A 25,304-nucleotide genomic window follows, 5' to 3' on the forward strand; every position below is an offset into this window, starting at 1 on the left:
GGTGAACTATATTAGCTTATGACCTGAAGTGACTTATTTACTTGATGTCATAAATCCATACTGCCAAGATTTGTCTGACAGTCACTGGCATGTAGCCTATCCTAATTTATGCTGACAGTGTTGTTGTTTGCCTCGACAGTGTAAAGACACAGCACATCAGTTGCAACCTTGCAGGTGACTCAGTTTCCAATTCCCGTTACTGTAGGATAGTATTTGACTCATTTAGTCATTTAGCCTATAAATCCACATCTAGAAGCCTATTTAACTACAGTACTAGGCACAAAGGTTAGAATTGGGCCATTTCGGCCTCATGGCAAGCTTGAGGTACAGTATGTTCCAGCTTTAGCTTTCAGTATTTTCTGTCCCAGAACTGGGGCCCAGAGTTTTTCTTTCTGTCTTTTCTGTCCCAGAACTGGGGCCCAGAGTTTTTCTTTCTGTCTTTTCTGTCTCAGAACTGGGGCCCAGAGTTTTTCCTCTAGTCTATTTCAAAGCAGGAGTTTCTCTCTCTGAGGTATGTGGAAAACCAGTAGAATGTAGCCTTAGTATGCTATTTAATGCTTGTCTTTCCTACCAGGTGTCTTTCATACCATAGTTCAGGACAGATACCAGGTATGTAGAGGCACAATGCAGACAACCGGTTTAGGAGGACCATTCATTGTTATCTTTTGTTGAATGTAATAAAATGTATCGTTTAGACCAAGCATTCTGATTGGTCAAAGGGCGACCAAGCCATGCCAATGCTGACATTATACCATAACTAGATGGAATCCCACACTACCTGAACTTTGAAATCCTGTGGTTGAACAAAGATTTTACCTTTCACGAAAAAAGACACTTGAGAATGTTCTGATATCAAAGTAGCATTGGTTGCTGTTCACTGGTTGCTGGTGGACTTCATGCCTAATATTTTGAAGACAATTATTGATTAAATATATTAGTTTATGACCTGAAGTGAATGATTTACTTGACACTGTTGTTGTTTGCCTCGACGGAGTAAAGACACAGCACATCAGTTGCAGTCTTACAGGTGTGTCAGTTTCCAATTCCCGTTACTGTAGGCTAGTGGTTTTTCTTTACAGTTAGTCATTTCTGTTACTGTAGGCTAGTGGTTTTTCTTTACAGTTAGTCATTTCTGTTACTGTAGGCTAGTGGTTTTTCTTTACAGTTAGTCATTTCTGTTACTGTAGGCTAGTGGTTTTTCTTTACAGTTAGTCATTTTGCCTGGATTAAACATCTAGAAGCCTATTTAACTAGTAGGCATAAAGGTTAGAATTGGGCCACTATACATACAAAAGTATGTTGACCTTTTCCAACAGTCTGACTTTGAACATCTGTAAAAAAAACAAAATAAGGGAGACATACAGTTCAAGTCGGAAGTTTACATACACCTTAGCCAAATACATTTAAACTCAATTTTTGACATTTAATCCTAGTAAATATTCCCTGTCTTAGGTCAGTTAGGATCACCACTTTATTTTAAGAATGTGAAATGTCAGAATAATAGTAGAGAGAATGATTTATTTCAGCTTTTTATTTATTTCATCACATTCCCAGTGGGTCAGAAGTTTACATACACTCAATTAGTATTTGGTAGCATTGCCTTTAAATTGTTTAACTTGGGTCAAACGTTCCAGGTAGCCTTCCACAAGCTTCCCACAATAAGTTGGGTGAATTTTGGCCCATTCCTCCTGACAGAGCTGGTGTAACTGAGTCAGGTTTGTAGGTTTGTAGGTTTGTAGGCCGCTTTTTCAGTTCTGCCCCCAAATTTTCTATAGGATTGAGGTCAGGGCTTTGTCATGGTCACTCCAATACCTTGACTTTGTTGTCCTTAAGCCATTTTGCCACAACTTTGGAAGCATGCTTGGACCCATTTGCGACCAAGCTTTAACTTCCTGACTGATGTATTGAGATGTTGCTTCAATATTTCCACATAATTTTCCTTCCTCATGATGCCATCTATTTTGTGAAGTGCACCAGTCCCTCCTGCAGCAAAGCACCCCCACAGCATGATGCTGCCACCCCCGGGCTTCACGGTTGGGATGGTGTTCTTCGGCTTGCAAGGCACCCCCTTTTTCCTCCAAACATAACGATGGTCATTATGGCCAAACAGTTCTATTTTTGTTTCATCAGACCAGAGGACATTTCTCCAAAAAGTAAGACCTTTGTCCCCATGTGCAGTTGCAAACCGTAGTCTGTATTTTTTATGGCGGTTTGGAGCAGTGGTTTCTTCCTTGCTGAGCGGCCTTTCAGGTTATGTCGATATAGGACTTGTTTTACTGTGGATATAGATACTTTTGTACCTGTTTCCTCCAGCATCTTCAAAAGGTCCTTCGCTGTAGTTCTGGGATTGATTAGCACTTTTCGCACCAAAGTACGTTAATCTCTAGGAGACAGAACGCGTCTCCTTCCTGAGCGGTATGATGGCTGCGTGGTCCCATGGTGTTTATAATTTCGTACTATTGTTTGTACATATGAATGTGGTACCTTCAGGCGTTTGGAAATTGCTCCCAAGGATGAACCAGACTTGTGGAGGTCTGCATTTTTTCTCTGAGGTCTTGGCTGATTTCTTTTGATTTTCCCATGATGTCAAGCAAAGAGGCACTGCGTTTGAAGGTAGGCCTTGAAATACATCCACAGGTACACCTCCAATTGACTAAAATGATGGCAATTAGCCTGTCAGAAGCTTCTAAAGCCATGACATCATTTTCTGAAATTTTCCAAGTTTTTTAAAGGCACAGTCAACTTAGTGTATGTAAACTTCTGACCCACTGGAATTGTGATATAAGTGAAATAATCTGTCTGTAAACAATTGTTGGAAAAAGTACTTGTGTCATGCACAAAGTAGATGTCCTAACCGACTTGCCAAAACTATAGTTTGTTGACAAGAAATGTGTGGAGTGGTTGAAAAACGAGTTTTAATGACTCCAACCTAAGTGTATGTAAACTTCCGACTTCAACTGTAATTACTGTTTGGATAACCTTATTAACTATTATGTATAAAAAAATTTACAAATATTTTTTACTTTTGTTTTTACTCTTTATGCGATGCGCACTGCAGAGAACACCGGAAGAAGAATTATCACTGAATTATCACAGTGAATTATTGTAATGTTTGTTTATGTGTCAATTAGTCCCATAAGGGATGGGTTGCCAACTGCCGATTTGACACAAAATTAAAATTGCATTAATTCATACATTAATTCATAGGATGCCACTTTTCCAACAAGTCAGTTAATCTAATTTCTGCCCTGCTAGAGCTGCCCCGGTCAACTGTAAGTGCTGTTATTGTGAAGTGTAAACGTCTAGGAACAACAAAGGCACAGCCGCAAAGTGGCAGGCCACACAAGCTCACAGAATGGGGGAAGCAAGTCCCTGCAGCAATGTTCCAACATCTAGTGGAAAGCTTTCCCAGAAGAGTGGAGGCTGTTATAGCAGCAAAGGGGGGACCAACTCCAGCATTATCATGTTGAAACATGAGGTGATGGCAATGAGCCTCAGGATCTCGTCATGGTATCTCTGTGCATTCAAATTGGCATCAATAAAATGCAATTGTGTTCGATGTCCGTATCTTATGCCTGTCCATACCACAACCCCACCACCACCATGGGGCACTATGTTCACAACGTTGACATCAGCAAACCACTCGCCCACACGATGCCATACATGTGGTCTGCGGTTGGAGGCGGCCTATGGTAGAGAAATGAACATTACATTTTCTGGCAACAGCTATGGTGGACATTCCTGCAGTCAGCATGCCAATTGCAAGCTACCTCAAAACTTGAGACATCTGTGGCATTGTGTTGTGTGACAAAACGGCACATTTTAGAGTGGCCTTTTATTGTCCCCAGCACAAGGTGCACCTGTGTAATGATTGTGCAGTTTAATCAGCTTCTTGATATGCCACACCTGTCAGGTCGATGGATTATCTTGGCAAAGGAAAAATGCTCACTAACAGGGATGTAAACAAATGTGTGCAAAATAATTGATAGAAATAAGCTTTTTTGGCATATGGAACATTTCTGGGATCTTTTATTTCAGCTCAAGAAACCAACACTTTACATGTTGCGTTTATGTTTTTGTTCAGTGTAGATGTTTTATTGAACCTTAGTATGTTATTTATTGCTTGTCTTTCCTACCAGGTGTCGTTCATATCATTGTCCCTCGTTGTCGACGTCATGAGTGTCAGTGCTGTGAGGTCCAGTCTGTTGCTTGTTAATGAATTTTGTTCTCAAGTTGACTTAATGTATTGGTTTACTAAAAGGTAATAAAGTACCATTCTATTCTATTTTTAGTTTATTGTTCTTTCAGCATTAATACAGGCTTTTACAAACAGTTGTCATTAAAAACCCTGAATTACTTTTCTGTTACAATAAAAAACATAAATGTTCAAACTAAACTTCAAAGTAATAAAAAGGAATATGCTAAATTTGTACATTCTATTTGATTCCATTCTATTCAAAGGCAGCTTCCACTGCTACTCGACTTCAGCTTTCCATAACCACTGCAACCGCCAGGGACCCACCATACTTGTGGCCTACAAAAAGACTGGGTTTGTTTTCGGAGGTTACATCAGTAAGGACTATGCCGAGACTGGACAGGCGATCCACGATGATAAGGCCTTTCTCTACAGCATGTCTGACCAGAGAGAAAAGCCACTGCGTGTGTCCAGTACCAATGGCCAGTACTGTTTCCCAGATGCAGCCTAATGTTGGTGCCTTGTGGTTTCTGAATTGCAATAAAGCACAGGTCAGTTGTATCCCAGGAAATCATTACAAAGTCAATGCTGCAGAGATGTATGGCAACAACCTGGTGTTGACAGAGTGTGAGGTCTACAGGGTTGAGGGTGAGTGACAGTCACCTAGGACACATCTCACATGGTACCCTACTTCCTTTATAGCGGACTACTTTTTCTACTTTTTTAATGTAATGAACAGGATTAGATTTACAGACCTTTCAAGAGAAACGCACTTTGGACATCTGAGTAAGTATTACTGTCTTTGAACATAACCACACACATGCCTGTACACCACATACCAAAAATATAGCAATTCAGTTATTATTGAAAGTTGTAGGAATAGAGAACAGTTGAAGGAGACCATCCAGAACTATAGGCCTGAGGCAAAGTCAGTGGTTCAGGCCAGAGTTCTGTTGGTGGGTCAGGTCGGGGCTGGCAAGTCCAGCTTCTTCAATTCCATCAACTCTTTCTTCAGAGGAAACATGCCAGGCCATCGCTGGCAATGCAGACAGAAGCCTCACCACACAGGTACGGTGTGTGTGTGTGTCTGTGTGTGTCTGTGTGTGTGTGTGTGTGTGTGTGTGTGTGTGTCTGAAAGCAACATTTTATGTGCTGACTATCTTGTCTTTCCATAGTTCCGTACCTTCTCCATTAAATCAGGGAAAGGCGGTAAGCCTCTACCCCAGGTCCTGTGTGACACCATGGGCCTGGGGGAGGCTACAGGGGAGGGTTTGGACATGGATGACATAGTCAGCATATACAAGGGCCACGTTCAGGACAGATACCAGGTATGTAGAGGCACAATGCAAACAAACGGTTGAGGGGGACCATTCGTTGGTATCTTTTGTTGAATGTCATAAAACTGATCGATTAGACCAAGCATTATGAATGGTCAAAGGGCGACAGAGTCGTGCCGATGCTGACAATATACCATAACTAGATGGAATCCCACACTGCCTGAACTTTGATATCCTGTGGTTGTATTGCCTTTCACAATAGAAGAAACTTGAGAAAGTTCTGACAGCAAAGTAGCAAGATGTCAGGCTTTCATATTTAACAAGTTCAGTTCAACCTAGAACGTTGGACCAGTTCTGGAAGATCCCTGACTCATAAGTCTGTCTCTGTTTGTCATTTACAGTTTAACCCCATGGCTCCCTTGCAGCCGGATGTATCTGGAAATCGCAAGCATGCAACTCTGAACGACCAGATCCACTGTGTGGAGGACGTGGTGGACGCCAGCAGTTTCTCTGATGTCTGCTAAGATGGTGGATAAGTTGGCTGCTATCCGCAAGAAGAGCAATCAGAAACCGTGCCAGGGAAATAAAACCAATGCATCGATTGCTGTCATACCTTGTCCATAGACTGCTTACAGGGTTAGGAAACCAATGTGTCATTTTGTAATTTGGGTGAAATATTCCTTAAGGTAATTCCTAAATGTGTTTGTGTGTCTTTCAGACCCAGGAGTTGAGTGCGCCCCTGAGCATTCCTGTGTCTTGTATTCAGCCAGTGAAGAACTACAGCCAGGAGTGTGATCTGGATCAGGACACTGATATCCTGCTGCTCAGTGCTCTGAACCAGATGTTTAACTATGCTGACTACTTCTTCGAAAATCAGCCAGAGGAGCCTGAAGAGCTGCACGCATCGAAGCCCCCGCCCCAAACCTGAGTCAACAGAGACAAGTACTGTTACATGCACACAATAATGCGGTTATTGTGGATAGTCAGATTAATTTAATAATTTGATTTAAATGTTTACTTGCTTTGCCTAGAATAACTATTTCCCTAATGATCCTGTTTGCATGGACACATCTGAAATCAGACTATGTGATGGCACACTGATAAATGCAGAAAATTGCCAATCAAAATAAACGATCTACCACAGCAACCATGTTATTTTTGGGAAGAATATTTGATTCTGAGTTCGGACATGTAAAGTTTGTATGCGAAAACTACTTAGAAGACGCATACATTCAGTTGTTCCAAACTCACTTCACTCGCACTAAAGACGGAGGATCGCTCGGCTGGTGCTAGCACATGCACAGATGAGCGAATACACCAGTGGAACGGCGATTAAGGTGTTTGCTTACTTCGATTTTGACCTTTACGCCAATTAAGATAAGCAGAGTAAGGTGTTTACATGACTATTGCGTAATCTGCCGACTGCCATAATCAGTTTAATATCGAATTATTAGTGTGGATGTAAACATACTCAAAGAAGATTGTTTGACTTACCTATATTTCCTGGGTAAGATGTAGTAATGCGACCAAGTATAGGTTTTGTGCATCTATATGTTGTTGGTCTTTGTCTATCTTCTCCAAAAACCCTTACTTTAACCGGCCATGTTAATAAGGTCCAGATGGATTGAGGTAGCTCACCTGTACTCCGCCAGGTCAGCCAGAGGTGGGGCTCCCCATCTATAGTCCCGTTCCCCAGCTTCTAAGATACTACTGTTGTGGAAATTCAACACAGGGACACTCAAAGTCAATATTCAATGAATCATTGTTTATTAACAGCAAGCTGGATAGGTCACAGTCAAACTTAGATGCATAAATTACCGGTCTGAAGTGAGTTCCCCGGGGCAGTCCCGTTAGATCCTTTATATAATGCTTACAGACACGTTATATAGGCATAGGGTTGGTTCCGGCATGTGGCTAAAACCATCTTATATCTTAACTTATAGGACATATTCTGGGTGTTCTGCCAGATGGTGCTAAGGAGGGGGTCATGTCGACCCCCCTCATATCTTTACCAAGCACAGGCAGGAACCAAGGATTATTTATGACACTAAGACAAGATGAACATTTTCAAGGCTGTCTCTTCACAAGATAAAATGTTCCATCACACTACTTTCATTATTCAATACATTTTCAACATTGTTGTTACTGGGTAATGTTTTTACCATACTCCTTTAATATTTAATTTAAAGGATTTACTCTTCTGCTTTAACTCAATGATTGTTGTAAAACTGTTTGTACCAGGCTGCATCTCTACATGAGTATGTTGTTGGATGTCTCTCACTGTCTGTACCAGGCTGCATCTCTACATGAGTCTTATGTTGGATGTCTCTCACTGTCTTTCTGAAAGTTTGGACAACTGTAGAGCAAGTCTGAGTGAGTCAGCAATAACTAAAAGTTGCCATTTAAACACATCTAGGGTCAGTGTATTCCCCTAATCCTATCCATTAGAAGGTCAAACCCAAAACTGACTTCAGATCAGTATCACAACTACACCCCTAGTCACTCAGACTTCTGGTCCCCAGCCTGATACACGTCATCAAAGTAGTTGTCAGTGTAGCGAAGCATCTGGACCACGGCAGTGAGCAGGAGGATGTCTGTGTGGATGTCCACCTCTAACTCACGACTGTAGTTCTTCACTGGCAGGACACACGACTGGGACACACCCAGACAAACACTCACCTCGCGGGTCTGAAACAAACACACACACAAGTGCAGACACACACAAATGCATGCACACACACACATATGGTTGACGTTAAGTAAACGTGGTATACTATGTGTGAATAGTGATTCATTCCAGACTCAGCCATGCACTCACCATCCTCTCTATGTAGTAGCTGAGGTAGACGTTGGTCAGGTCTTCTCTCACTAGAGGACAGGCCTCATCCACCTTAGTAAGCAGGACCAGCTGGGGAACACCTAGTGACACAAAAAACATGTTAACACACACACATGCACAGACACGCCCAGACACGCAAACACTCACTTCCTTCCTTACCCAGCTTGTTGATCCCCTTGCGGATGGCGGCGAGCTTGTCCACCATCTTGGCAGAGAGCAGAGTGACCTTGCAGGCGTCCAGTACGTAGACCACACAGTGGATCATGTCTTTCAGGCTGGGCGACTTACAGTACCCAACACCATCCGCCTGGACAGACATGGACGGGTTGAACTGGGGGAGAGAAACAGGACATCAGCCCTCAAGATACATCTACTACTACTGCTATTATCAACCACATGCTTTTCCTACCATGAGGCTGGTGCTACTTTAAGTCGGAGGACAGGCTCATTGTAATGCCTGGAATGATTGGTATCAAACACATTAAATCATCTTGTTGATACATTTCTATTCATTCTATCTCCCTCCAACAGCCTCCACTGCTACCATTTGCCAGTTTTATTCACCTGGTACCGGTCTTGTACGTGGCCCTTCAGGATACTGGTGATGTCATCTATATCCAGCCCTGCGCTGGGTCCTTCCTCCAGGCCCATGGTGTCACATAGGACCAGAGGGAGAGCCTTCCCACCCTGCTCTGCCTTGATGCTGTAGGTACGGAACTACAGAGAGAGAGAGTTGGAATGTTAAGTCCAGTACAATAGTGATGCTCCAGAGGTTTTGAATCATTTTAGACAGTAGTTTTGAAAGTAGTACTCATAGTGTACTACATCATCCATTTTGTATGATGTGTTACGTCCTGCAATTTGTATGATATGTTATGAATTCCAATTCGTACAATATGTTTTGTTAGTGCTAAAAGAGCAATTCCACTGTTTTTCAACCTCATGTTCATTACCTCCAGCACAATACCATTGTCTACATATGTGAAAACAACGCATTTCTTCATTTTGTAGAAATAAATATAAAGTTAAAAAGTTGTTTTTGCATTGTTGTTTTCCTTAGTTTTTCAATTTGTTCTCTTTTGTTGGTTGTTGGCGCGTTGGGTTGGTGGGGGTTTGGGGGTTTGGGGTAGTGGAGGGGGAGGTTTTTCGAGGGGACTGCGGGGGTGATCTTGGATGGTTGGTGGCCTGGAGGTTGGGAGCTTGGGCCGGTGGCGGAGAGGTCGTTGGTTCAGGTCCCCGATTCGACTTGGTGGGAGATCTGTCGATGTGCCCTTGACCATGGTTGCTCCTGTGGGTCACTCTGGATGGGAGTGTCTGCTAGATGATTGAATGTAAAGTAAATGTTGAGCGGCTTCACTGCAGGTAGATTGTATATTTAAAAATTCTATTAAAAAATAAACATAAAAAAATAAAGTTCTACCCGATGACATCATCAAAAGTTTTTACAAAATGTAGACAGTGATTTTCAAACAATATGAGATTTGTGGTGACGTGGGGAGCAAGAAAATACCCTCCCTCTGTCTAGAAACTCAATGCAGGTTTTGTAAAACTTTCAATCCTATCCTGTGATGTCACAGAGAAGTATTTTTTAGGACATTTATTTTATCTTTTTAACCACAGATCATAGAAATATGCAATTTTCCCATACGTAGACACTGATATGGTGCTGGAGATAATGAATATGAGGTGAAAGGTGGCGGAATTGCCCTTTAAGATCCCGGACTGCATCTTTAAGCCACAACCACACACACACTCATGCACGCACACACACAGTACCTGTGTGGTGAGACTGGTGCCTGCGCTGCCGGTGTTAGCCTGCCCGGTAACATGTCCTTTGAAGACAGAGTTGATGGAGTTGAAGAAGCTGGACTTGCCAGCCCCGACCGGACCCACCAGCAGAACTCTGGCCTGGACCACAGACTTTACCTCAGGCTTATAGTTCTTGATATAGTCCATCAGGCGGTCCTTGGTGCTAGAGATGGATGGAGGGATGGAGAAAGGAAGAGAGAGATGGGTGATAGACTTGATTGATTGATTAATTGAAGTATATTGACTGGAACAGCAGAAGTAGTACTAGATGCATCAGTAGTTGCAAAGTATTATGATTTTTGTACCACTTTTGAGATTTAACATACCCATATCCTTCCCAGTCAATTTTCCTCCAAGGAGTCTCCAGAAGGCCTCCACGGTCTGACAGAAATTGAGACAAACAACAAAACAATCAGATTTAATCAATACAGTAATTTCTTCACCTTGCCTTCTGACTGGTTAGAATATTTTGCCATATTGGTTACATGTATCCAATCGTAGTGCCTAAGGAATAGGGGCTATAAAAGGACCACTCACCTTCCACTCTGTACACTTCACACTCTGTCAGCTGCAGGTCATTGCCATGCATCTCGTATGCTTCAAAGGTGTAGGTGTTCCCTGCAACAACTTGAACTGTAGCGGTGTTATTATTAAGAAACCACAAGACACCAACATTAAGACCAAAGCTTCCATCTGTGAAACCGTACTGGCCATTGGTACTGGACACACGCAGTGGCTTTTCTCTCTGGTCAGAGATGCTGTAGAGAAAGGCCTTATCATCGTTGATCTCCTGCTTAGTCTGGGCGTAGTCCTTACTGATGTAACCTCCGAAAACAAACCCAGTCTTGTTGTAGGCCACAAGAACAGTGGGTCCCTGTTGGTTGCAGTGGTAGTGGAAGGATGAATTTGAGTAACCGTGGACACTGGCTTTGGATAGAAGAGAATAGAATAGTACCTTTTACTAAACCAATCGCTTTGTTCTGGCTGCACGGAAGGTATCTGGCCTGAGAATAAAATGAATCCCATAAAATGTCATACAAATAAAGATTTAATTCAAATTCAGTCCATTGTTCCGACAAACCTTTGTAGAGCAGGTGGAGTCTGACATGGCCAAACAGAGACAGCAGTTTCTTCTCCTGCTCTGCTGACAGACTGGACCTCACAACACTCATGATGTCACCAAGGAACTGAGGTAGAAAGACCAGAAATAAATAGTAACATAAACATGGTCATACTGATTAACCTCACCTCACTGTATAGACACACACACTGAGGAAAGTGCGAAAGGCATGTAAAGAGTGGACAACAACCTGTCATATTTTCATAGATGCTACCACACAGATATCTGTTAGAATTGCTTCTTTTGAAGCGCTTTCTTTAGATTGTAATGATGATGATGATGATGATGAGGTAGTAGTTCTTACCGTTTGTAACTGATGATCGTGTTAGAAAATATAACTCCTCTAATGCAGTGGGCTGCTGGGCTTCAATCAATCACAATTATAATCAACCACAAAATCCAGGTATAATCAACCACAAAATCCAGGTCGCGCAGCTCCAGTATAAAACAGAGGCGTTTCAAGCTTTCCTTTTCTTAAAATCGAAACTAAAGCTGCGTTGAGTCACTCAACTTGCCTTTCTTTTTGTTTAAAATACAGGAAAGGACCGTTAGAGTGCGCTTGATAGAGCTCTGCTGGCGCGCCATGTGGGCGGGGTTAGCATTTTTTTTTAGCAGCATACCTCGCTGTGCAGCCCGGAAGAGGGAGTGCGTCTTGTACCGCCTATAGCCTTCCCTCCACAAGTCATGTAAGGAAATCGGGGGCTTCTACAGTAGGATAGAAGACTGGGAATTTCACAGGGCTTTGAAATAAAACATAATGGTATTTAATTAACAATGAGTTGTAATTCTATCTGAGGCTAGAGAAGCTTCTATGGTCACTTTCAAATGACCTGTAAAATTCTCAGGTGTGGATGGATGTGTGTGTGTGTGTGTGTGTGTGTGTGTGTGTGTGTGTGTGTGTGTGTGTGTGTCAAAGAAGACAAGGAGCAGGCCAGAACACAGGCATTATTATCATATTTTTATTAATGTTGTCTACTTTTCAATACTATATTTTTTTAACAGCAATATCCACAAAAATATTAACAGTAAAGTCTTAACAGTAAAGTATTTAACTGTAAAATATTAACAGTGTGCAAGAAAACATGAGTTATGGCACATCAGAGCGACCAGATACAAAAAATATATATTTTTCCTTCATAATCAATAACTGATCATTCATAATGAATCAAGGCAAAAAGATACAGTAACGCTTTACTTTACAGTCCTGTCCCAGCTGGAATGAACACATTGTGGTAACAATGGGGACTTTCAACCTGGTACCAAATAGTCCATGCTTGCAACGAAACAGATGTTTTTACCATGTTATTTCTAAGCAAATACCAAGTTAAAGGGGACTGTAAAACAAAGCGATACCAGAGATACATACTGTATATGCATACACAGGAGATAAAAACACAATGATGAGTCCAGGTAAAACTGACCTGAGATCAGTGTCTAGGGCCAGAAATTAGTTTTAGGGGTCTAGCGTTCTGCTCTGGGTAAGATATAGGATCAGATTCCATTCCTCAAATCCTGACATAATCTTTAAGGGGAGAAAACGTTAAACGGACTTAGATCAGCTATACTGAATGATGTGGGAATGGGAACACCACAAGAGTTCCATTCTAGAGCTTTGTATCCTCTTTAAAGACTGTTCACTCAAATACTCTCAACTATTCTCAAGTCTAGGGCTAGAATGTTGTTCCTGACCATGTGACCTGACCAGGTAAAACTCCTGGTCCTAACCAGCATACAACACAATACACCACAACAAGGCGAACCATCAATCAACCAATCAATCAACCAATCAATCAATCGATTCTGATTGCAAAATAACCGTCCGTGGAATGAATGAATTAAGAAATAACAAGATTGACCCTCAAAATAATCACTTTTAAAAGACATTAGGAAACTGTGTGTGTGTGTGTGTGACAGTGTTTTAATATTTCAGGTTTGTTTCTCACAGTGCTGTGCCATTGTATAAGAAGCTATGCTACGAGTACGGCCACTTCACTGCTTTGTAGATTTGGTTGGCTCCCCATTTAGTCACTGGGGGATTGTGTGTGTGTGTGTGTGTGTGTGTGTGTGTGTGTGTGTGTGTGTGTGTGTGTGTGTGTGTGTGTGTGTGTGTGTGTGTGTGTGTGTATCAACCTTCCTCAAGCTGCATGAGGAAACAAACAGAGTAAATTCTGACGGAAGGGAAACATTTACGCAAAAATTGTACGTCCACAGAAAAGATTCTGCGACAGGCTGACATTCAAGAAAAGCACATTTTGTTTTTTGGGGTGGAAATTGTGTGATGCACTTTGATTGAATTCTGGCCTTGGTTTTATCTTACAAACACTGTACAGTTTGAAAATAATACTCGACTGACCTGCTTCCATTTAGAAAGAAACTCAAACCAAACCCAAAACAGCTACTCTCAAAATGTATCACTTCTGCACATGGCTTAAAGAAAGTTTATACACCTTTATTTAAATTTTCTCTAGTGTCTTTTTAATTTTTTACAATCAAGTTTGGTTTGGGAGAAGAGGAGGGGACTGTGGAGGTGGGGACACAAGACACCACTTTGTAATTGGCTCCTGTTCCTCAATAGAATACATGATGAGCCAATAAGCAAAGCCCATGATGTGATGCTGGCTCTCATTGGCAGAACTAGTGATGCATCTAACCACTGATACAGGATCAGATATTTGTACACACCCCTTATGGTTCGAGTTAGGATTGGGGATGATAATCTGATCCTAGATCTGTAGTTAAGGTAAACTTTTGCTTCAAGTGTAAAGTTAAGGAGTGAATGGAAACCTACAGTATATGCTATGTGTATGGCAATAAATTGACAAAATATCGAAACGATAATTAATTAAAAAACATATATTTTTAAAAGAATTGAAGTAAACTTCTGGGGTTAAAAACTTGAACACAGTTTAACTATGACCTCTCAGTATTCGTCAGTACTCAAGATAGAAGTTTCATCAGGCTGCGTTTCCACAGGCAGCACAATTCTGATCTTTTGCCCAATTATTGGAAAAAGAGCTGATCTGATTGGTCAAAAGACTCATTAGTGGAAAAAGTTCTGAATTAAGCTGCCTGTGTAAACGCAGCCTTTTAGACACAGATCTAGCATCAGATTACCCTCCCTAAATCCTAACCTTTACCATTAGAGGGAAAACACAAGACTGATCATAGATCAGTGTCTAGGGGCAACTTACTCCACAAGTCGACACAGCCGGCATTTTGGCAATGTAGAAAACCCACTGACCAAGAATTCAAAACCAAAGCAGTAACACTGTTGATAGATAACCTTAGCTAGAGTGGGAGTGTATGTAGCCTAGGCTTTAGCTCAGTGGGCTAACACAGTCTTGTGGCATTGCAGATGATCCGGATTTAAACCCAGCGGGTACATATGCAGCATGTACCAACCTCCTCAGTGTTTCAATGCCATGTTCACAAAAACACAATGTCTTGTGGAAACATTGACATTACCATTGACCCAAGGTTTCAGGAAGGTGCGATCACCATTGTGATATTTAGCAAGCCATTGGCAAGTCAGTCACTATATGGCTAACAAACACACCATGTATAGCCACGGTGGTTTAGTGATGGGTAACCATGCCTGAGACATGAAGACTTGTATTAGCTTCCACAGATAATGGCTAGGCTTTAGCTGAGAGGGTTAACACATCTTGCATCACATGGACGACCCAGGTTTTACCCCAGATTGGTCACACATACACCCCCCACCTCACTCCTTACCCTCATGTACCTTATACCCCTCACTCCACATCACCCAGACACATGCTATCAATCAATTGATTCATCAATCAACCGATCAATCAATTAATCAATAAATCATTGATTGACTAAAATACATGCTTTACATCAGCCTATAACTTCATGTAGGCGACTGTGGATTCCTATTAAGATAATTGTCCTAATCTCTTTTTGAAGTTAATCTGCCATCTCCAGTTGAGTGTCACTATCTCTGTGGGTGAGTCAGTAACCAGTATGAGTTAGGGCTACATGTTAGTACAGGCCTCAGCACCACAGTGACACAACTCAGGGCTAATATCACTAATGTGGTAATGTGGTCTGCAAACACAGACACTACCCCCTAGCTGTGGCTATGGAGTATGGCGCTTTTACAGTGGCTATTTTGTGTGTGTGTGTGTGTGTGTGTGTGTGTGTGTGTGTGTGTGTGTGTGTGTGTGTGTGTGTGTGTGTGTGTGTGTGCTCTATGTATAGACTGACAGAGCTGGGCCTTGTTGGCTGTTGCAGAGTCAGCCGGTGGGAGTGTGTGTATGGGCAGAGGTGTGTGTGTGTGTGTGTGTGTGTGTGTGTGTGTGTGTGTGTGTGTATGTGTGTGTGTGTGTGTGTGTGTGTGTGTGTGTGTGTGTGTGTGTGTGTGTGTGTGTGTGTGTGTGTGTATGTGTGTGATGGGCAGAGACGAGTGTGCAGCTATAGGATGATGCAGGGTTTCTTGTCTTTGAAAGGGTTTTCTGACGTTGGGACACCAACGAGGAGTGGGTCGTTACGGGCATGCTGCTCACAGTAACTCATCAGGTCTGCTGCTGCTTTAGACACCTGGAGAGAGAGAGAGAGAGAGAGAGAGAGGGACAGGGAGAGGGGAGGGGAGGGGGAGAGAGAGGAGGGGGAGAGAGAGAAGGGGGATAGGGTAGAGCGAGCGAGATAGGAGGGGTAGAGAGAGAAGGGGAGAGAGGAGAGATAAGGGAGAGAGGATGAGAGGGAGAGAGAGAAGGGGAGAGAGAGAGAGAGAGAGAGAGAGAGAGAGAGAGAGAGAGAGAGAGAGAGAGAGAGAGAGAGAGAGAGAGAGAGAGAGAGAGAGAGAGAGAGAGAGAGAGAGAGAGAGAGAGAGAGAGAGAGAGAGAGAGAGAGAGGAGAGATAAGGGAGAGAGGATGATTGGGAGCGAGAGGGGGAGAGAAGAGGGGAGAGAGAGAGAGAGAGAGAGAGAGAGAGAGAGAGAGAGAGAGAGAGAGGAGAGATAAGGGAGAGAGGATGAGGGGGAGCAAGAGGGGGAGAGAGGAGGCAGGGAGAGGGATATTGTGATGCTATGGTAACAGTGGATTGCTCCTTACATGCGAATAACAACCTTAGCTTTGACACACACAGACACACCTTAATACGTTCGATCCCTGCCTCGATCCTCAGTTGTTCCACCAGTTTCCTGGCCTGGGCGATGTTGTTATTGGTTGACATCCTGATCCATTAATACACACACCCCCACTAGGTAGAGGGAGAGTAGGAGGGGAGGAGGAAGAGAGGGGGATGGGGGGGGTGGGGACGGAGCGAGAGAAATATTTTAAAATAAGCTTTATACTGCCCTCGTGGTTTTCTGCTACAGTCAACATGTTTTCCTCAGGCTTTATTGTGCATGCACTGTCCTAAATCACACACACACAAACACACACATATGACACATGGGCGTGTACGCACGCACACACACAAACACACGCACACACATACCTAGCGGATGGTGTGCAGATCGGAGTCTGCTCCAAGGGCCGGCCTAGACAGCTGTGTGTTGGGTTGGTAGACCGGTGTACCAGGTAGGGCAGGTGTGTGTTGGGTTGGTAGACAGGTGTACCAGGTAGGGCAGGTGTGTGTTGGGTTGGTAGACAGGTGTACCAGGTAGGGCAGGTGTGTGTTGGGTTGGTAGACAGGTGTACCAGGTAGGGCAGGTGTGTGTTGGGTTGGTAGACAGGTGTACCAGGTAGGGCAGGTGTGTGTTGGGTTGGTAGACAGGTGTACCAGGTAGGGCAGGTGTGTGTTGGGTTGGTAGACAGGTGTACCAGGTAGGGCAGGTGTGTGTGTGCAGGGGCAGGGCTGACCAGGTGAGTTGGGTCACTCAGCTGGACAGGAGTGGTTGTGACCTCAGGTCAGATGGTCAGCTGTAAACCTTCACCTCCTGCAGAGTAGAAGTTTCAAGTTTCAAGTTTTTAATGTCACATGCACAAGTACAGTGAAATGCCTTTCTTGCAGACTCAAAACCCAACAATGTGATAATCAATAACAATGTAATACTAGAAAAAAAAACACGAGAAATAAGAAGGGTCAGTTCCAATACCATATTAACAATGTGCAGGAATACCGGAGTGATGGAGGTAGATATAACATTTTGTGACTATTTTATTTTACAATCATATACACATTTCAACTACATAGTAATTAATAACTGCATCAAGCGCTATAAAGTTCCCATTATTTCAATACATTAGTAAATATCAAGTTGTCACAGGGCTGTTAAATAAAGTACTGTACCAAACTATTCACCAGAAAAAATGGCCTCTCTCTCACTCTCTTTCTCGCTCTCTCTCCCTCTCTCAGGAGTCCTACTGTAATTACTCTACTATGGAGGACCTTGAGATTAATGTCTCTAATTAGGGCTGTGGGTGTGTGTGTGTGTGTGTGTGTGTGTGTGTGTGTGTGTGTGTGTGTGTGTGTGTGTGTGTGTGTGTGCGTGTATGTGTGTATGTGTGTTTGTGTGCATGTGTGTTTGTGGGAGTATATTATGTATGAGCTACTAACTATATATAACGTTTTACAGTTTAAAGGCAGTAAATGCACATGATAAAATGTAAGGCATGCAAAGAAAACGGTCATACATGCTGTCATATCCTTTCAAACTTTTCAGAAACTGTAGGCCTATCCATTGAGCCCACCTGTTACCACAGAGCTAATTTCATACGCCTGTTGATTTCCCAAATAGTTTCAAACTTTCCTAACGAGGGTATATTATCTCATTCCCAGACAAAGGGTAAGTGACCTGAAGCATTGTTTGACAACCTATATCATTATTTTCGACCCTCAGAATTATATATTGGCCTATAGGCCACCGAATTGCCCGTTAGAAACAGTATCGCCGTGTCTTGTGCAGTGTTCTAGTATAGACCAACACATTAGTAGCCTAACTTGATTAGGCAATACACGGTATTAATCAGGTCATGGTGATTCCACTGGTAGACTAATGATATGGCTGAGCATCCAATATGGACCCTATAGCTGACGCGACACGCGTAAATTCCCAACAATGGACTATATGGGTCTCTCTGTGTGTGTGTTGCCCCTGCATGCACAGTAGGCCTGTTCTGCCGATTGAAAATAAAATGCGGGCATTTTGACGGATGGAACAGTGTGTCCTCTTCCTTAGCCACACACGCACGCACACACACACACACACACACACACACATTGGCACTTACAGGCCTACTACGGTAATAGGCCTACTGCATAGTCTAGTTGAATCTCAGCTGGGAGAATAGGCTGTTGACATGTCGTTATAATGCGTATGGAAGCTATTCGCCTGTTGGAAATAATGCATGCCTTGCAAATAGCCTATTAAGCAAATTTGACACTTCCCTCAATAAAACATCCAGCTGTTTTAGACATCGCTGCTTCCCTCTGATATCTATCAACTACAGTGTGCGCTACCGACGTTTTGATAACGTTTCTCGGTCAGACCCTGTCCCCCAGTTCCTCTCCTCCCCACCCTCTCTCGGCCCTGGCTTGGGAAACCCGAATTCGTGACCGATGACTCTCTCTTTCCCGTAAGCGCTGCTTTTCCATGGCCAACATCGGGAAGGCAAGACCACATAAACGTCAAATAAGTACATGGTTATGTAAAGAGGTGATATAAACATATAAAATACACTGATATTTCCCAACTCACCTCCGAATGCGCTGTATTCCTGATTTAAAGGGGCAGCTTCGTTGGTTCCACAGTCTGTTCGTTCAATCTCGGTTTTTACCGAATCAAACGCCACCCCCTCTGTTGGCTAGCGGTGTCTGTCCACCCTATTCCCCTCCCTCTCCCTCTCTCTCCCTTCCTCCGCCGCTTCTGACAACCAGCTAGCGCTCTCACACACTAACTTGATTTCCCCCCTTGAGAAAACCAGAAGGGTTGGTTCAGAGCGTAAAGGATGAAGTTGCCCCTACACGTCGATCTAAGTTAAGTTTTGCGTTTTTCCCACCAATGGTTAAGGTTAGGTTTGGGCGGATGAGCAGATCCTAGATCAGTGGTTACGGGAGTTCAGTAAGGTGGCCCTTGTTCAAAATCGAAAACCAATCGGTATTGTACAATTGCACAAACATTTAGGTTGTGGCGCTTTATGTAGGTCTATCGAACATCAGACATTCATTTAAGTATTTTGTCTTTGCGGTCGTGTGTGCCCGGAGTGTGAGCTGCTTTCAATGTATCCGCTAAACGCATCTGGACACAGAATTGATACAGGATCAAACAGCAGGGTGCAGTAACACATATTCACTCAGGGAGGCGCCCTTACTCAATGTTATTTACAAAGGGAAAGGACTCTTCATTCCCACTGATATACAAGCTACATACTAGGCCTGGTCGGTAGACAGGAAATCGCTGCCGTATTTTCACCTATAGTCGATCACGCAAACACACACACACATTCACACAAACGCACACACACACACATTCACACACGCAGCTCTGCAGGCCCAGGTTTCCCCTACAGTGGCAGTCTATAGTCATTCCCCACTCTAGTGGGCTTTTTATACCCACCAGAGAGCTAAAAATAGCAGGGAGAGGGGAGAGAGAAAGATAGAGAGAAAGGGAGGGAGAGAGGGAGAGAGCATTTACTGCATTGGCCTCATTTCTTCTGAAGTGTGAAATTATGCTGATGGTACATTTAGCTTTCATTTCCTCTCCTTTGATGTCTCTCTCTCTCTCTCTCTCTCTCTCTCTCTCTCCTTTCTCTTTTTCCCTCCATCTTTCTTCCATCTCTCTCGTTCCTCTCTTTCTCCCCTCCCTCTGTCTCTCTCTCTCCCTCCCTCTCGCTCACCCCTCTCCCCTCCCTCCCTCTCGCTCACCCCTCTCCCCCTCTCGCTCACCCCTCTCCCCTCCCTCTCTCTCCCTCTCTGATGTGAGCAGCATCAACATCAGATGTAGCTGAAGCACAAACACAAACTACAGAACATTGCAGTATGCTAAGAATCTAGATCAGTCCTGAATTGGAATTCTCACAGTACTATTTGGATTCTAGTTCAGTTTAGCAGTATTTGAGCATGTAACAGAGATAGTTTGGTGAACCAAGCTCCTGTGATGAGTAACCAAACCTGGGACATATAGATTCGTGTTAGCTCCAAACCTAGGCTTTAGCTCACCGGGTGAACACAGTCTTGTGGCGTGCAGATGACCCGGGTTTAAACCCAGTTGTTCAAAAGACTAAGGACTGTATTTCTGTTAAATTAGCTGGGTTTAAAATCCTCACCATCCCCTGAACTGTTACTAGTCAGTAGCCCCCAGCAGGTGCTAAAATGGCTGCCACAGAATGATGTGATGTTATCTAAGAGCATTATCATGGTTATGTGTTGAAACCACAATGGCCATAGTCTCTCTATACAATATATAACTCACAAGTGGTGACTGAAGGGGCACTCTCTCGCTCTCTCCCTGTTCTTTCTTCCCACCTCTCTCTCTGACTCATAGACCGCTGTGAGAAACTCCATTCTCTCCATGAGATGGCCGTTAACTTCATTAAACCCTGGGTTGGGTGTGTGCGTCTTGTTTGTGTTATAGTCTCTATGTTAAAACAGGGTGAACTGTGTTTGTGTTTTTGATGGTGTATTTTAAAACAGTGTTAACGGTGTGTGTTGTATGTCAACAGCATCTGTCAGTGATTTTTGAGGCTAATTACTTTTACACTTTAACAAGGATGGCATCAAGAGTGTGTGTTGTGTAACCCCGGAGGCACGTGAAGGGTGTGTGTGTGAGTGTGTGAGTGTGTTATCAGGGTGTGTGTCACCCTCATTAAGATCCAACAGAGGGCTGCTAGCCTCAGGTCTCCTCACATTACATTACAGCCTGACACACACACACACACACACACACACACACACACACAAACACACACACTCTGCCTAGAAGATCTATAGCTGTCATAACGCATCACCTGGGTCACACCACATTCTGACGTGGCAACCGTCGCCGTCACTGAGTCGCCATAGCAACCTCACTGGGTGAAGAATCCTCAAACAGATAGAGAAAGAGAGAATGTGCTTTGCTTTGCAGGCATGCTGTCAGGGAGTGGAGAACAGTATGACACAGTATGAGGCTGCAAGCTGCTGAGAGAGCTGTTGTCATGGTGCATTCAAGACAACTGGGATCTCTGAAAAAAACAAGCTCAGATTGGGAACAATCGTGGCGTCAGTGATCTTCAGGTCTGAGAAGTTGGGGCTCTAGGATGATGCCAGAGTTTCTGACTTGTAATTCCGAGTTGGATGACCTTTCCAAAATATTTTTCCCATTCGGAGATCATTAATATATAGATATTTTTTTAATGATATATTTTTTGTTGTTGTCTTGAACGCACCGAAGTCGGAAGTCAGAGATTTACTAGTTCCTAGTTGTCTTAAGCGCACAATCAGTCCACGTAACCGACCTAGTATCTAACCCTGTTATCTAAACCAGGGTTTCCTATACTTGGTCCTGGGCCCCCCCCCCCAAGGGCCCCCCCCCCCTCAAGCTTTGATTATTTGAATCAGCTGTGTAGTGCTAGGGCAAAAACCAAAACGTGCACCCATGAGGGCCCCAGGACCGAGTTTGGGAAACCCTGAACTATACAATGCAAGACCATGTTAGCCCACTAAGCAAAATCCTAGGTGTTCAATTTAGGAGCCAACAGGAGTCTTCGGGAGTCTTCAGGTCTCAGACCTGGTTATCGCTCCGTCATCTCTCACACACCGTGTGAGGAAATATCACACAAAAGGCAGATTCTTAATTGTTATTTTTATTAGGAAAATCATTTTGCAGATTCAATATGATAATTTCTTCATATACAGTAACAGTCAAAACTTTGGACACACCTACTCATTCAAGGGTTCTTTATTTTTACTATTTTCTACATTGTAGAATAATAGTGAAGACATCAAAACAATGAAATGTTAAACAAATCAAAATATATTTAGTAGCCACCCTTTGCCTTGATGACAGCTTTGAACACACTTGGCATTCTCTCAACCAGCTTCATGAGGTAGTCACCTGGAATGCATTTCAATTAACAGGTGTGCCTTGTTAAAAGTTAATTTGTTGAATTTCATTCCTTCTTAATGCGTTTGAGCCAATCAGTTTTGTTGCGACAAGGTATGGGTGGTATACAGAAGATAGCCCTATTTGGTAAAAGACCAAGTCTATATTATGGCAAGAACAGCTTAAATAAGCAAAGAGAAACGACAGTCCATCATTACTTTAAGACATGAAGGTCAGTCAATACGGAACATTTCAAGAACTTTGATGTCTTCACTATTATTATACAATGTAGAAAATAGTAAAAATAAAGAAAAACCCTTGAATGAGTAGGTGTGTCCAAACTTTTGACTGGTACTATATATGACATCTCATAGTTAGGATGCATTGCCACAGTACATTATAGTAGGAAGACTATTGCTAGAATAAATAGCTAGAATAATAATTATAATAAAAAATAAAATAATGTCTATACATGATCATTATGTTAAAAAAAGGTTCAAACTAAAAACATTTTTACAAAAACAATATGAGATTAAAAACAGTTACAATTTTCAAACCAAAGCCGTTATTAATGCAGAAGAATTATAATAACAAAATACAAATATGGTAATTTCACAGTTTGTGTCCTTATTGGTTCTCATGCTGGCTGGGAGAAACACTTATTGGGGCCATGCAGGGAAGGAAGGGCAAAGATGGAGGTTAGCAGAACTACACTACCCAGAAGTCATTGCACCCCTCAGAGGTCCAGTCCAGAAACAACTTCGAGGCACTTCCACGTTTTGTGTTTGGCAGAGCAGACAAGTGTAAACAATATGGCGGAAGTTCCCCAAAGCCTAATATTTAACCCTGTCCCCTATCCAGTCCCTTCAGATATTTGAACTGCTAGGGGCTAGGAGTTGTTACTGGGCTAGGCTGATAGTATGATCTGGGGTGATGCAAAAATTCCAAACTGCATCCCTGGTAAGCTTGAGTTTATAGAACATGTTTCTGATTAACTACACTTAATGAACTACTCTACCCATAGTCCTTTGTGCCGCTTCTCTTCCACAACATGACCAGTACCCTGTTTCCAGCTACATGACTTTCTGATAACACACATCAGTGAAAGACTTTGGGTGCTTTTTCAGGTAGAAACTACGTAGAACAGACACCACTATCTGGCTTGTATAATCTATTCTAGAATCATTTCAGCTCTGTTCTGTGTTTCAATCTTGGCCATACAGCAGCCTCTTTGTCCATTCCTTAGTCATTATAGGAATGCTCTCTGAACCCATTCCTAATTTGACATACAACAAAATCAGACTTTCACGTAAATCATGTTATTGATATATTTGTGAGAAAGGTCTAGATTTGTGACAGGATCCAGCCCTCTGTACTACACACCCGAAAAAGACACCCTCTCATTGGGTCATCTCTGGAGGACTCCACCCATTTGGGCTTTGGCCAGTCCCCCAAGGTGTTCAACCAATGACGAGAGAGAGATCTTCCTCAGGGCCCATCCCTTCTCTGATTATAATAACGTTCTGTGGAATCACAGTTGGCAGCTCTACAAAATGGCCGCCTTTTCACTCCTAAGAAGACTACACTACCCACAATCCTTTGATGAGGGCAAAGGCAGCCATGATGTCACAATTCCCTAACGTTCCTAAATCATCTATAGACTCTATATCCACCTCCAGCTATATAACTCTAATTGCTATTTACAGCTATCTACAGATGGAGTGAAGGGGAGTGGTAAAACTAACAGGAACCGTACAACAGACGGGTTACAGGGTGACACAGTAGTGCAGAAAAACAGACAATGTGGAAACCTCACGACACCCTATTCCCTATGTAGTGCACTACTTTTGACCAGAACCACATCGGATCAGGGGATAGGGTGCCACATGAGACGCAGATAATGAGGTTTCTGTGGCACCGAGGACTGCTCTCTGTCTGCTTGGTATGCATGTGTATTCATGTGTCGGTGTGTACTGTGTACAGTACGTGTGTGTGTGTGTGTGTTTGTGTGTGCATGAGCCTGAGCAGTCTGACTCATGCAGAATGTGTGGGTCATCTCCACAGGGAACCTCTGACAGACACTTCATAAAACTGCATTAACACACACACACACACACACACACACACACACACACACACAGTAGCAGCAACAACAGTGAATATTGGCCTTTGGCAGATGCAATGAGACAGGTTGTGGGAGGATGGGGTAGAGGTGTCCGTGCTGATTCAAACTAACACTGCTGAGTGCACTGTACACACACACACACACACGTCTCAAACGGCACCCTATATGGGCTCTGGTCAAAAAGTAGTGCACTATATAGGGAATAGGGTGCCATTTGGGACGCAAACTAACCTTCTGTCTGTTTCATTACAATACCGTGCTATACAACCAACCCACAGCCTTATGATGCCTTTTATAGACATTTAAATACCGTACACTGTTTACATTACAAGTCACCTGGAATAAGAGCTACTGGATAGCTCCTCCCCCCTTCCCCAACCTCTGTTCTAAATATAGATAACGGAACACGGTAAAACAAAATGTTGATAAAATGATTGTGCTTTTAACTCTCCTGTAAAGTAAGAAGTTGGATGACTTTGTCCATAAATGCTGATCTACGGTCCGTTTTGCATTCACCCCCTAATGGTTAAAGTTATGATTTGGGGAGTAAGCTGATCCTAGGTCTGCGGTTAGGGGCAACTTCCACCTGGAGTATATATTCTGTACTATGACAAACAACCTTATTGCTTTACATAAACCAATAGAGGTGTCTGCGAAAATAATATAAAACATTTACATAATAATATCGCTCCTTTTTCATTTACATACTATGTAGGAATACACTTGGTGAATGACCACTGGTCTCCAAAAAACGTGTGTGTGTTTGTGTGTGTGTGTGTGTGATATAAAGTGCAATGTGATGTTATTTGCATGGCGTTAAACTAATCGAGTGTCTTTCCACCGTCGAGTAGTCGTCACTCCATCCTCTCTGTGCTTCTCTGTGTATGAAGAGGATTCAGCTGCTTGGCATGGGAAACACAAGGCCAACAGAAAGGCTCCTCACATGAA

At 43.0% G+C, this 25,304-nt stretch overlaps 2 protein-coding genes and 1 pseudogene across 3 annotated transcripts; 1 reads left to right on the forward strand and 2 right to left on the reverse strand.

Moving 5' to 3' along the window:
• The first annotated feature begins 4,175 nt into the window (after nt 1-4,175).
• LOC311120664 (interferon-induced protein 44-like) lies at nt 4,176-6,400 on the forward strand (annotated as a pseudogene). The gene is made up of 6 exons: nt 4,176-4,200; nt 4,462-4,681; nt 5,073-5,263; nt 5,371-5,523; nt 5,874-6,141; nt 6,197-6,400. The product of its transcript is annotated as an interferon-induced protein 44-like (transcript).
• An 817-nt stretch (nt 6,401-7,217) lies between these two features.
• LOC311120681 (interferon-induced protein 44-like) lies at nt 7,218-11,776 on the reverse strand. The gene is made up of 9 exons (XM_084195258.1): nt 11,545-11,776; nt 11,202-11,307; nt 10,658-11,047; nt 10,447-10,501; nt 10,088-10,283; nt 8,876-9,028; nt 8,471-8,642; nt 8,291-8,391; nt 7,218-8,160 (listed from the first exon to the last, which is right to left on the reverse strand). The coding sequence occupies exons 2-9, from the start codon at nt 11,290-11,292 to the stop codon at nt 7,972-7,974; spliced, it is 1,347 nt and encodes a 448-aa protein (XP_084051384.1). The 5' UTR covers nt 11,293-11,307; nt 11,545-11,776; the 3' UTR covers nt 7,218-7,971.
• A 3,392-nt stretch (nt 11,777-15,168) lies between these two features.
• LOC311120660 (guanine nucleotide-binding protein G(I)/G(S)/G(O) subunit gamma-7) lies at nt 15,169-18,991 on the reverse strand. Its single transcript, XM_084195244.1, has 4 exons — nt 18,908-18,991; nt 16,705-17,146; nt 16,357-16,464; nt 15,169-15,803 (listed from the first exon to the last, which is right to left on the reverse strand). The coding sequence occupies exons 3-4, from the start codon at nt 16,435-16,437 to the stop codon at nt 15,678-15,680; spliced, it is 207 nt and encodes a 68-aa protein (XP_084051370.1). The 5' UTR covers nt 16,438-16,464; nt 16,705-17,146; nt 18,908-18,991; the 3' UTR covers nt 15,169-15,677.
• Between the last annotated feature and the right edge of the window lie 6,313 nt (nt 18,992-25,304).

This window comes from Coregonus lavaretus, assembly GCF_964263955.1.
Source record: "Coregonus lavaretus genome assembly, contig: HAP1_SCAFFOLD_579, whole genome shotgun sequence".
In the NCBI taxonomy this organism is placed as follows: domain Eukaryota; kingdom Metazoa; phylum Chordata; class Actinopteri; order Salmoniformes; family Salmonidae; genus Coregonus; species Coregonus lavaretus.